Source organism: Coptis chinensis, chromosome 5 (genome assembly GCF_015680905.1).
Source record: "Coptis chinensis isolate HL-2020 chromosome 5, ASM1568090v1, whole genome shotgun sequence".
NCBI lineage: Eukaryota > Viridiplantae > Streptophyta > Magnoliopsida > Ranunculales > Ranunculaceae > Coptis > Coptis chinensis.
The window spans coordinates 16,791,113-16,804,515 of NC_141460.1; the positions used below are offsets into that span (position 1 = coordinate 16,791,113).

General features: G+C 37.4%; 1 protein-coding gene across 20 annotated transcripts; it reads left to right on the forward strand.

Annotated features, from left to right (window-relative positions):
- Positions 1 to 246: 246 nt before the first annotated feature.
- Positions 247 to 10,446, forward strand: LOC147496903 (cyclin-dependent kinase G-2-like). Of its 20 annotated transcripts, none has more exons than XR_015194954.1 (11): positions 247 to 381; positions 555 to 2,329; positions 3,116 to 3,251; positions 3,338 to 3,426; positions 3,615 to 3,726; positions 3,825 to 3,931; positions 4,043 to 4,416; positions 4,605 to 4,686; positions 6,364 to 6,488; positions 6,819 to 6,933; positions 10,184 to 10,446. XR_015194954.1 is itself a non-coding variant. In XM_086559754.1 (7 exons), exons 2-7 carry the CDS (start codon positions 555 to 557, stop codon positions 4,140 to 4,142), a joined length of 2,319 nt encoding a protein of 772 aa, XP_086415880.1. In that variant the 5' UTR covers positions 247 to 381; the 3' UTR covers positions 4,143 to 4,562. The 20 variants fall into 20 exon arrangements, 4 of the variants coding, with proteins under 4 accessions (XP_086415880.1, XP_086415879.1, XP_086415881.1 ...); XR_015194964.1 differs by lacking the exons at positions 247 to 381; positions 6,819 to 6,933 and adding exons at positions 3,506 to 3,528; positions 4,787 to 4,931 and having other exon boundaries at positions 415 to 2,329; positions 4,607 to 4,686; XR_015194960.1 differs by lacking the exons at positions 247 to 381; positions 6,819 to 6,933 and adding an exon at positions 4,787 to 4,931 and having other exon boundaries at positions 415 to 2,329; positions 4,043 to 4,223; positions 4,296 to 4,416.
- Positions 10,447 to 13,403: the final 2,957 nt, after the last annotated feature.

The following is a 13,403-nucleotide window of genomic DNA, read 5'->3' on the forward strand; positions in this document are numbered from 1 at the left end:
AATCTGATGTGTCATTCTCAGAGAAAAAAGGGAAACTAAAGTGGGTCATTGAGAGTATTCTCAACTAATCAGTATTAATGTTATATTTGATGAGTACAAATGAACGAACTTCACAGCATAACATCATGTCTGTTGTTGCCTATTCTCAGAAAGCAAGCTGAAAGCCAAGAGCATGACCCAGGGCCTGCTTTTAAAATTTGTCCATATATAAAAGCCCGACCGACTTAGCATAGCATGACCCAACCAACCAATCCCAAATTATTGAAGTCTTAGCCAGTAGACTAAAAAAAAAAAAAAAAAATCCCCAATCAGAAACAAAAAAACAGGAGCATCCTCGTTTCGCCGCCCACTCCCTATTCCCCCACCCGGTCATCTTCGGTGGTAAGCCAAACACATCCTTAACAATAATCAAAATTTCAATTTCAATTAGTCAATTTCTCGTATATTATATCTTATTATCAGATCTATCTTATATTATAAACCATTAATTAATTAATTCCTTTAGGGCTTACAAAAAAAAAAAAAAAAGATTGAATCTTTATTGCAAATTTTAGATGGCAGCAGGAAGACATGGGGGATATAGAGATAATGAATGGAGAGACAACAAAAACAACCACCACCGTAGTAATAATGAGTCTGATAATAATGAATTGAGAAAAAGAAAAGATTTTTACAAGTCTATTCGCGATAATAATGATAAAGATTGGGATGGTAGGAGAGATAGGTTTAGGATTAGACAGAAAGATGTTAAGGAAAGAGAGGAAGTTGTTATTACTACTAATAATAGTACTAGTGTTAATGGTGGTGGGTCTCGTTCTTCGAGTAGTAGTGGGAGTGGGAGTGGGAGTGGGAGTGGGAGTAGTAGTGGTGGTGGGAGTGATAGAAGGAGGAGTAGGCTTGTTGTTTGTTCGACAGTTGAGAGGGAACCGGGTGAGTTGTCGAGTGGGTCTGATGGGGACGTAGGTTCTGAACCTAGTAAGGTGGTGAAGGATAAGATGGAAAATGGGGTTGTGAAATCGCCTCCTAGTAAGAAGAGGAAGTTTTCGCCAATTGTATGGGACAGGGATGAGAAGGATGTGGGGAGTGGGTTGAAGCTGAGAGTTAGTCCGTTGAGTTCTCAGCTTCCACCGCCTCCTCCCCGGTCGAAGTCATTCCAGCAGTTACCGCAGCATGTTGTTTCAAATGGGGATGTGCAGATTTCTTCTGTTAATTCAGGTAAGCATTATAGCTCAAAGCAATCACCTGATAAAGTTGTGGGGATGTCTGGTTCTGTGCAGTCGTCTCTATCTGCTTCACCGATAAGGTTATCCTCTTCATCACCGTTAGAGCAGCCATGGAATAACAGTGAAGAACCTAGGTTGGTAGAAGACGAAGAATTTGTCCCTGCACGGAATATATCAGCATCACGATGGGCAGCGGAGAGCCATTCCCCTAGGGATGAAGGTGAAATTTCTGATGATGGAGGTATTCGAAGGAGGAAAAAGACACCAGCTTCTGGATCATTGAATTTTAAGAAGTCCACTACTAAAGTTTTGAGTCCTGAGCTTGAGGAGCTTAGAAGAGACACCCTGGAAGTAACTCGAAAGAGGTCATCAGAATCTGGAGGCAGCTCTAATGGTTCTGGGAGTGAAGGTGAATACCTTGGACCTGAGTTGGAGAAAAGTAATGATTATATGGAAACAGATGATGAAGGCAGTGATGATAATGTAAATAATCACAAGTCAGGTACAGATTCAGGGGATGACAAAGATATTCGAAGGACCCCAGAGCAGATGGTCCCTCCACAGAGAAGTATAAACATGCTTCACGGGTGTAGAAGTGTTGATGAATTTGAGCGACTTAACAAGATTGATGAAGGAACATATGGTGTTGTATACAGGGCTAAAGACAAGAAGACGGGGGAAATTGTAGCGCTAAAGAAGGTGAAGATGGAGAAAGAAAGAGAAGGTTTCCCTTTGACTTCTTTGAGGGAAATAAACATTCTGTTGTCATTTCATCACCCGTCAATAGTGGATGTCAAAGAAGTTGTAGTGGGGAGCAGCCTGGATAGTATTTTTATGGTTATGGAGTACATGGAACACGATCTTAAAGCGTTAATGGAAACCATGAAGCAGCCCTATAGTCAGAGTGAAGTCAAGTGTCTTATGGTACAGCTGTTAGAGGGCGTCAAATATCTTCATGATAATTGGGTACTACATAGGGATTTAAAAACATCAAATCTTCTTTTGAATAATAAGGGTGAGTTGAAGATTTGCGACTTTGGGTTATCTCGGCAATATGGGAGTCCGTTGAAGCCTTATACTCATCTGGTGGTTACTTTGTGGTACAGGTGAGTTCATACTCTTTTCACTGTCCACCTGTTCTGCACTTGCATTTCTGAGGTAGTGTCCTTACATTTCTCGTCTACTTTCCTCATTGATTTATGCTGTTTGCCTCTTTGAGTTTTGTTCTTTTTTGTCTGGTAGTAATCAAGGAAAAACTATATTCTGATTTAATTTCATGGAGCTGAAAAAATTGCAGCAAGTCCCTTTAAGAAGTCTCAAGGCACCTTTTAGTGTTTGATCACTACTGTACTGTTAATACAGATAGTGGGAAGGGACCTTCTTGGAGCATCTTATCCAATTTTGATCCCTAGGTTGTATCCAAATGCTTTGGGCATTGGGCAAAGGGGTCTAGTGTGATTGGAAGGCTGGGCCCCATGTTTTTGGTATCATTCCCACCTTCACCGGGGAAAGGGAATGCAACGTCTAGGGATTCTAGTTTTGTCTATATAGAAAGGTGCTTATGGGTGTTATATCTATCCATTACTTTTGATCTGTAAGCACTAAATTATGGGATATTATATCTACTCGCAACATTGGCAGTAGGAAAGTAAAGTTTTCTGGTACTTTAAATATAACATGCTAGATTTTATTTCTCCTCGTCCTAGATATCCATGGCTCCATGCTTTATATGTAATTTTGTGTACCTGTATGTTACATGAAGTGGAAAGTCGAAACAAATATTTTTCCCTATTCTGAAATGAGTTGGCATATGTTCAATTGTTATATTTAGAACTTTTTGTAACAGTTTGGGCACTACTGTATAGTTTTTCTAAATATTGTTCACTTTGCAGGGCACCTGAGCTTCTATTAGGGGCAAAACAATATTCAACAGCTATTGACATGTGGTCCTTGGGCTGTATCATGGCAGAACTTTTAGCGAAGGAACCATTATTTAATGGGAAATCTGAAGTTGATCAGCTCGACAAGGTAACCTTTGTTTTGGAAACATTTTCTAGCTCTTCTTTTCGGAGTTGATGACAAATCAATTTTGGTGTTTCTTCTTATGTTTGCAGATATTTAGGAAACTTGGCACACCAAGTGAGGCGATTTGGCCTGGATTTTCCAAATTGCCCGGAGTGAAGGTCAACTTTGTTAAGCAACCGTAAGTAAATGGTTTCTGTATCTTCTAAGTTATTTAGTTCACTATTTCAGTTTCCTTATGTATGCCATTGTGTTCTCAGGCTTCCAGCTTTAGGTGATTCCGGTCAGGCTTTCTGGTTTGACTTGGTGGAAGTTTCAGTCATGCAGTATATTTTCTTGTTAGTTGTAACGCGTTACATGTCGTTTCAGGTATAATCTGTTGCGAAAGAAATTCCCTCCCACATCTTTTACTGGATCTCCAGTTTTGTCGGATGCTGGATTTGATTTGTTAAACAAACTTTTGACCTATGACCCTGCAAAGGTAATTGTAAGCATGTGTGAGTATCTTTTTTATGTACTTGAACTTGTCTGTTAGCAATATTAAGTTATTAACAGAGCCTGAATATTTTTCTTTTTCAGCGAATAACGGCTGAAGATGCTCTCAACCACGAGTGGTTTCAAGAAGTTCCTCTCCCCAAGTCGAAAGATTTCATGCCAACATTTCCTGCTCAACATGCCCAAGACAGGTATATGTTTTCAGCATCTAGGAAATCTTTTGTATACCATGTGAAGTTCATATTTTGAAAGGTAATTTTCCTGTCTTGGTTGGTTCTGACATTAATTCTTTTGATCATTAGGCGGTTACGAAGAGTTATGAAGAGCCCAGATCCGTTAGAAGAGCAACGGAGGAAGGAGTTGCAACAAAGGGAGTTGGGCCCTAGAGGTTTGTTTGGCTGAGTGCAAAAGGAGGTGCACGGAGATATCGAGATGCTTCACTCTTGTATCTTACTGGTTCAAATTCTTATGGACTTGGTTGAGGTGAGAGGTGTCTTGCATCCAATGTTATGATACAGCTGTAGTGTGACGACAATTGATGCTGTCCTTTAGCAGGCAACCCAGAGGGTTTTGGTGTTGAAGTAAATCTTGCGTTTCCCACCTATCAGATTGTGTTGCAGGATTCATCTGTCTATCACTGACCATGAAAAGATGCACCTTTTTTTCGCATCGTAAGGTGTGGCAAAGTGGTTTTTCTTTCGTTAATCTGTTTCATTTGGAACTTGTATATGTAACATATTTCACTGGCACATTGTAAACGAAGTTCTGCTAAATTTTGGCTTTAGTTATATTGTTATATAAGTGAAGTCTGGATTTTTTGCCTATCCGTTCAGTTTATTTTAATGTTCACATTGTGTTTGCAAGAGACGAATGGTGTGGGGGCGATGGGCATTCTTTGTTTATTCATACCTGAAGAAGATTACAGGGAAAACATTGTACACCAAAGGTAAGAATTTTGATGCGTTTGGAATCGGGCATATAGTATGTAAATGCTTTGTACATAATGGTAAAGCTAATGGACAGCTAATTCAAAATATTTTTTGAAGTTTGAATAGTGATTTTGTGGATGAGCTGCAACCTATTAGAGATTATCTAAAGATTATAATCAAATTTTCATCTTTTCATATGCTCTGGGGAAATAGAATGGTTGTCTTCATGTTCATTTTGCAAAACTTCACGAGTCATCACAATGTAAGTTACTTAACATCAAATAGGATAATACTGCATCAACACAGATTTGGACATTCTTTACATCAGTTGTTCTGTCTTTCCCTTTCAGACATAATAGTAAATAGTCTTAGTATCAATAGCTCCTTTACTGTTGATTGTATATCATCATTTACCTAAATACAGGGAAGAATACTACTGGCTCTTTGTTTGCATAAAATTATTGGTCCAACCATCTGTCTGAAGGTTTAAATTGGTATAAATGTAGCCCAGAGCTGGGCTATTAAATCGTTGAGTACTCCCGAGTAATCAGTGAGTACTCGCTACTCGCTGCTTAGCCAACCCGACTAACAATTTAATCCCCAATCACAATCGGGCTCAAAAACTCCCGAAGTACTCGGCCGATTAGCTGAGTAATTGTGTTCACTATTTCAATGTTAAACATTGAACTCAACATTTTGCCGATTCGACCAACCCTCGATTCTGTAAAGTTCTACACTTTAATCATATTTATTTTAGTTGATTGAGTGTTTTAATTGTTTATTGATTGATTGGGTTCTTAATTGGCTTCATTATGTTGGTATTTCAACGTTAAATATATTTAATAATTATTTGTAAAGAAAATAGTGTTATGAAAAATCGTCCGATTAATCCCAATTAATTCCCGACCGATTACACCTACTCGCTACTCGCTCTTCAAGCGAGTAGCGATTTAACTGCACAGGCCCAGAGACTCTTGCATATTGTTATTTTCAGATTCTTATAAGTTGGTTGTGCGAATTTACATTAGTATAATATTTTAGAGAGATTGTACGTTTCTCATCATGTTTGTGTTCAAGACTCCACCTTTAGAGGAAGTACACTATTGGTATATGATAGAAGAGATGCTTTTGATGCTTATACAACACCTTGAAGATCTAAATATTGGCTGTTGCATGTCTCCACCCCAGTATTAGTTTTTCAAGTTGTCCCCAAAGTACCACGTAGAGGGACTGTATGTACTAAGACTTACATATAAATCTACATTCACTTCATTATGTTTTCGTTATATTTTGTAGTATACATACTAATACTATAAGATGGGGATAGGATATTGCTTTTCCAGTTGGCTCCGTGTTGCCAAAGATATCATTGTCATAAAGCATTATGATAATTTAGAACACAATGCGCATCTGACATAGGAACATCACATCTTACGTAGTAACTGTGTAATGAATTTGGTTTGTACATTGTTTACCCGGAGTAAATATGATTTTTACGTAAACTTGATGGTTGTTGATGGATAATATTCTCTTTCAGGTTCTGCTTAACCAAAGGGATAAAACACCCCCTCGCCCACTTTAATTGTCACTGTTGTTTTTGTCTGTTTGTTTTGTCTCATGGAGAGTTCTATGTGAGCTTTGTCCTAAATTGCCATATTATTAGTTTACTCATTTCATTTTCCCTAACTCTGCAGTTTTAAGTTGTGACTCTTCGGAAACAGTATGAGACTTGATGGTTACTTGGGCAGTATCCACGTAGCGATCACTTTTCGAAGCCCTTGATTGAACCTCAATAAGATATTGCAGCCGAGCTATTCTGGTCAGTATCTTATCACAACTGTTCTTTTTATAACAAGGAAAGTGATATGTACTGTTGGCAAGTTTCTTCCAATACGTTAAAACAAGCTCGTATCTTAAAAGTGGCATCTTGCTCCAATAACATACTGCCTCATTGTGGTCTACTTGTGTATGTTTCATTCTTGAGAATACCCATTGACCTTTTGGTTTGGATTTAACTCTTAGGGGGGTTATGGGTCCACTGAAATATTGTTCGTGCCTATTCTTCATGTTAACATGTTAAATTTGAGTTAGTTCAAGCTTTTGACCTTACTGAATTTTGTGTGACGGTTATCTGGAAATGCTACTGCAGTATCTGAGCAACCAATTTGAAAAGCATGCCACTCACTCTGGACAACTATATAGGGTTATGGTTGTCTTTGATGTGTGTGCCCCCAGAAAATAGTCATCTTGTTTGGCTTAAAAAGGTACTATATGATCCTTGGCCTTATTATACTTGTGATGTTGACAAACTGGGTCTTCTTTTCGTATGTAATGTTTCATGAAAATCTGATATAGTGGATTACATTCTGTTTATCCTGGTCGCTGAGTTACCCCCTCCCTTCCCCTCTCTCCTGATTTTGGTCTGCAGGGTAATATGACTATTGTGACTTGCCTCTAAAAAAGGTAAATGTAATGCTAATGATTGAAGAAACAAATAATCAAATAGAACTGTGATGCATTTTAATTTTAATTTTAATTTTTTAATTTTATTTTATGTTGTTGTGCCCTAAAGTTAAATTGAATGCATTATGATTGAAGAAACCAATAGTCAAATAGTGCTGCAATGCATTTTTTTTTATATTTTAAACTTATTTTTGGTTGATACATAGTTGCGGACTTGCGGTGTTCTGATTTTGAAGTTTCTGCACTTGCTGTAGACGTTTTTTTTTGTTATATCCGATCTGAGAATGTGTTCAATCTAAGTTCACCTTATAAGAAATGTAGATAAGAACTTCTTAGGCTATGTAGTCGGAGGTAGTTCTAGGAGTGCAATAGTTATTTAGTGTGTTGTCAATGGCGTTCCCCTGACTGAGTTTCACTTTAAACTTCCTGGTGTCGCCAAAACATCTGGGTCAGTCTTAGAAAATACTTGACTGGGCTTCTGTTATATGGTCTGGTTTAAAAAATCTAACTAAGAATTGCAGATAAGCTCTTTAAACATGACCCATATATTTCTTTTTAAGAACAGGTGGTCCATCTCTATTTATGGACATTCAAATTTACTATAAATGGACTTCATATTTGAATATCAGCATAACCAGAAATAGACTAAGTTACATTGACACGGATACATGTGTTTGTATCTGATGTGGATACAAGACATGGCGAAATATAAAAAATTGAGGTATATCACATACAACATGTGTCTGTGTTGTGTCCTTTTGATGCCTATCTGTCACATATTATGTTCAAAATATGGCTTCCATGTAAACACAGGGAATATATTTTTTAGTTAGCTATTTATTTCGTGAATCTTATGATTACCACTCAATACGATTCTTGATTCACTAAAAAAGGAAACTATTCTCGATACGCTAAGGATTGGAAACTATTCTTGATACGATTCACGAGTTGACAAGCAATGTTCTAAAAGGTTGGCAGTAGTCGGATGGTGGGAGAGCTCCTAGGCCGTTTTTAGAACACTGTTGACAAGTATGTTCATATGGTGCACTTTCTTTATCAGTGGGTATCTATGTAGCTGTCTGTGAGCCAAAGGCGGCGCTTTGGTTTGAAAGGCGTTTTTTCTACCCCCCCTCTCTTTTTCAGTATAGGGTATAGGTTATCTATGGGACAGAAAATCTATTATGATGTATTCGAAGTGTACAGGAATTGAAGACGCTGCTAAGATAGAGAGACAATTGATTGCCTTGCTTCAAGAGATCCAATTGGAGTTATTTCCACATATCGTGGCTTGGGATTTTTGGGTACTAGTGAGATGGATGGAAGGATTTTATTAAGTTGGGAGCCTGGAAGGATTCATGTTCTTGATAGAAAAGTGGAGGTGGTTGACCATCTATTGGTTCCCCTCTATCTCTGGCAAAATTCGATGTGGAGTTTTCCCTTAAAACTTATAACTGGCTAAGTATATATGCACTGACCATAGCGAGGAAGTTTCTGTGTCCAAAAAATCACTTGTTAGTCTAGTCTTGGCCTCTTTGTGTAGGGAAGGCACTCTAGATTCCAGTATTGACGTTTTTAGGATTTAGTTCAGTGGGAGTGGGGGTGCATACTTATCTGAAGACAATAAAAGTAATATACTTGGATGTTGCGTGAGTAGTGACAAGGCTGGATTGCAAAGAATGAGTGGTCTTAGTTAGTTCATGACTGGTTAAAAGCTTTTATTTGTCAAAGAAAAGATTTAGAAAAATAAATGTCGTTGTAGCATTACATTTCCTTTTTCTTTTTCTTGGACTGTTAAAAGTGGTTTGTGATTCAAGGGCTGAGAACACTAATTGACCAGGTTCATTTATTACCGCTTTTGCCTTGGAAATGTTGTGGATTACTTCCATTGCATTTTGGAGGCATTATGCATCCCTCTTATCAAGTTTCCTGGTTCCTGCTCATTCCTTGGATCATCATATTGATGAATGGGTCATTATCTAGGTGTTTGCTGTTTTGGTACTTGGTATGAGGAGAAATTTTTAATATTTTCCCCTAAACGTAGACTGGCTCTGCAAGTGTTTCACGACGATAGAATTTAGGATCTGCATTGCATTTCACTCTTATTTAAACGTAATTTTTTTACTGTCAGCAAACAATCATTGTGAAGGTGAGATTGTGCACAAGACGTGCACAGTGCTACTTTGACTGATTGTTCATTCAGGCATAGACTCGTTACTTTGGGGTTTGGACAGTCTATCCTTCTATTGGTTGTTTGCACATTCACCAACTTTTTAAAAAAGGTTATTCATAGTTGATATTGCTACCTAGTCTTTCCCAATTTTAAATACTGGTCATCTTGTGGCGTATTTGGAGTGGTACTTCTTTTCAGAAAGATCTACTTCATAGTAATTGGATGTTTGTTTTTGGTAAGGCATGTTTGTTATTCAGAGTAAATGAACTTTGTGAAACAGATTTAAGGGAAGATTGTCTCTACTAACAATCACCCATTGGGTGGATCTGTGTGATTGTGTCTACTTTGGTTAGGGATGGGATGGTCTTGAGTTGGAGTGTGGCCTGAGTATGCAAATTACTTTTTAAATGGACTCCTGTTGTGTAACATATTTTTTTTATCCATTATTCTTCTTGAAGGACTTGGCAAAATCGCAAAACCTGTAATGCCAACCAATTCAGTACATTCTAATGGAAAAGCACCGGCGTAAAGGGTTCTGTGTTTTTCCACACAAAATTAAAGCCCAAATAAATAGAGTTGATTATATGTCTACTGTCTCAGAATTAAGAGCAGATAAATGACGCTTCCAGTTGCTTTTGCTCTAATCTTATGGAAAGCCTCTGAGCTAATATAACATTTTCAAGAGTTGATCTGTAATCACTTGAGCAATTAAGCCGTTACTAAAGAACACTGACGATGGTGCGAACTTCTGGACAAACTTTTGGCCAGTATCTTTGTACAAAATGAGCTTCATTTTTTCTGGCTCATGGGACTTGTAATATCTTTCATAAAGCTTCCAGGTATCCTATTTCACATTGGAGTTAAAATATCTTCATTTTCAGTGTTGATTTTTTCAGGAACCATCACGGTGAAGAGTAGGATGGGAGGAAAAGTCAGGATATGTTGCAAATATTGCACAAAATGCTCCGTAGTAGTTAATTCAGTACAATTGTCATCAAGAATTATTACTAGGTATTACCCGGATGTCTCTACATTTGGATGCCAACGTCTTTTCCAATCTCATGTTGATCTTCCTTATGTATTCCTATTTCCCAGCTAAATATTTTTCATACTTTTATTTGTTATTTATATATTTTTACACAAATGGGTTCAGATGATTGTCCTGATTATGAAGAAATTAACTACGTTTGCAGATGGATAACAAGCATGTAAAGTTTCTCCAACCACTTTCCCAACTCCATCCAGATATGGTGTTTCCCTTCCCTTTTTGTAGGTGACTAGATTCCATTTTTTCCCCCACAATGAAACAATCGGCCCGCTTTATTAACCCTTAGAGCATTTTTAGCAGAGCAACAAAAAAAACACCAAAATTTTGAACCAAAAAAACACCAAGCAACTTTAGAAGCAACATCAAAAAAACACCAAGCAATTACGCGGTTTTTGCCAAAACCGTGCCATATAGCCCACGCGGTTTTGTCAAAACCGCTCTATAGAAGCCCATTTTACAGGTCTAAGTCCACGCGGTTTTGCCAAAACCGCGCGGTTTTCCAAAAACCGCGTGCTATAACCATTTAACTCTTGGTTTTGCGATGTTCTCTTCATTTTTCATGTTCCTTCTCATCTAAACTCATCTCCTTGAGCTAAAAAAAAACACTACCAAAACTCTTGAAGATTTTTTCAATGGATCATTCATTTTCTTCTGATTCATCTTCTTCTGATTCTTCATCGAGCTCGAGCTCTTCAAATGATAACACTGCAGTTAAAACTCGCAAATTAGTGGCTATTGCTCTATCTTTGGTTAGACATCGTCTGAGTTTATTGCGTCAGCAAGAAGCGGAGTTTTCTTATAGACCACATGGTGGTTCGAAGAAAGGAAGAAAATATAAGCCTCGTCAGTATGAGGCAACACTGGCTCGTGTAAATGCTAACTACTTCGGCGCAAATCCTATATTTCGTGACCACGACTTTCGATGCCGATTTCGTATGGGCCAGTCATTATTTACTCGTATTTTCAATCATCTTAATCATAATGTACCATATTTTCAACAAAAAGTTAATTGTGTGGGTAAGTTTGGGATTAACCCAAAAATAAAAGTAATTGCTACTATACGAATGCTTGCTTATGGGACTGCCGCTGATCTAGTAGATGATACATGTTGCTGAGCCAACTGTTCATGAATGCATGCGCTATTTTTGTGATGGAATTATTAGAATTTTTGGAGGTGAATACTTGTGCAAACCAAATGTTGCAGATATTCAACGTTTGCTTAAAGAGTTTGAGGAACGCGGATGGCCTGGAATGCTAGGAAGCATTGATTGCACGCACTGGCAATGGAAGAATTGCCCATCCACGTGGCAAGGGTGTCACACTGGCCATAGGCATAAACCAACAGTGATTTTGGAGGCAGTTGCCGATCGTGACGCATGGATTTGGCATGCTTTTTTTGGAATGGCGGGTTCTCACAATGATCTTAATGTGCTTGACCGCTCACAAATATTTGATGATATAGTCAATGATGAAGCTATTCCTTGTAACTACACTGTGAATGACCATCATTATGATATGGGCTATTACTTGGCTGACGATATTTATCCTAATTATGCCACCTTGATTCAAACGATTGTTAAACCGACTATTGCACAAGACAAATATTTTGCAAAGAAGCAAGAAGCTGCTAGAAAAGATATAGAGCGGGCGTTTGGTATATTACAGTCGCGTTGGGCTATTTTAGCGAATCCGTGCAGGTTATGGTATTTGGAGAACATGGCTATTGTTATGAGGGCTTGCATTATTTTACACAATATGATTGTGGAAGATGAACGCGAAACGGATATCCCATAGTATATTCCTGATTTGGAAATACCAAGTAGAAAAGGTGCTCCTGAAGATGAACGCCACTTTGTTCTATCTCGTTGGGCATCTGGCGTCGAGAGGGTTCGTTCAAAAGTTGTTCATGATAGATTGAAGAATGACTTGGTCGAGCATTTGTAGAGTAGGCGTGGGCGGACTTGATTTCTATTTTTATTTGCACTTCATTTAGACTTTGTGTTTATTTATCGTTTCAATTTCTATGTATTTGTGGTTTTATGAAAGGATTTTTGTATATTAGAATTTTGAAAATACAAATTTTTTTTAGAATGATAAAAAGTATCAACTTTAAATTAAAAGAAAATATTCAATTAAAGTACATTCTAATTAAGATTAAAATACAAACTTAAATTAAAGTACGTCATTAATTAAAAGACATAAATTAAAAGATAACTTAAAATACTCAAATTAAAAAACATACAAACTCAAATTAAAAGACATATAAACTCAAATTTAGACTATGCACTATTTTGACTACTACCAGTGATATTGCCAAGTTGATTATTCATTTTTTGTAAAATTTCTACCCTTTTGAGTTGCCAAATTTCGCGCTCGTCTTCGGGTAATCCTTCTAACTTCATTCATAATATTTTCGCATCATTTTCATCTTCTCGAACTCGGAGCGCATCTTTCTTCAATTGAAGTTTTTCTTTTTGGATTTGAAGCTTCCAATCCATCGAACTTTTCTTCAATTGAAGTTTTTCGAATTCCATCTCATCTTTCTTCAACTGTCTTTGAGCTTCTAATTCATAGCCTTCTTTGGTGGTTTTAGAAAGTTCCATCAGAAAAGCATCAAATTTCTTAGCAGATTCCTCCACTTTAGAATCACCTTCTTCTTTCTCTTTTTGCCTTCTTTTTTTGTCTTCTTTCTTTCCAAGATGTCTATCCTCAAGCCCATGAACTTGGTGTGGATCATAATCCATTGATTGAGTTGTCGCAGTTGATATTGGAATTGGTGAACCTCCTTCCCCACTGTTTGACTTCGACTTTTTAGTGGGATGCAAATCATTTCTCAACTATAGCCTCTTCTATTTGGGTGAGTCTTTCACCATATTATAACATTGCATCCACTTCCAAACCCCATTATGCATCGCATATGCACTTATTGATTCCTCAACCTACCAATTAGGCAAAAACTAAATTAGAATTGAAAAATATATTTGTTAATCAAAATAACAAATAAAAGGTAAATACTTACCATCATATTGTCATTATAGCCACTTGGAGGAGAT

What these genes read in the sequence shown, in the direction of transcription:
- LOC147496903 (XM_086559754.1), top strand. Translation starts at nt 555, where the DNA reads ATGGCAGCAGGAAGACATGGGGGATATAGAGATAATGAATGGAGAGAC. An exon ending in AAGTTGATCAGCTCGACAAG is followed by an intron (nt 3,252 to 3,337) that starts GTAACCTTTGTT and finishes TTATGTTTGCAG; the next exon opens with ATATTTAGGAAACTTGGCAC. An exon ending in GTCAACTTTGTTAAGCAACC is followed by an intron (nt 3,427 to 3,614) that starts GTAAGTAAATGG and finishes ATGTCGTTTCAG; the next exon opens with GTATAATCTGTTGCGAAAGA.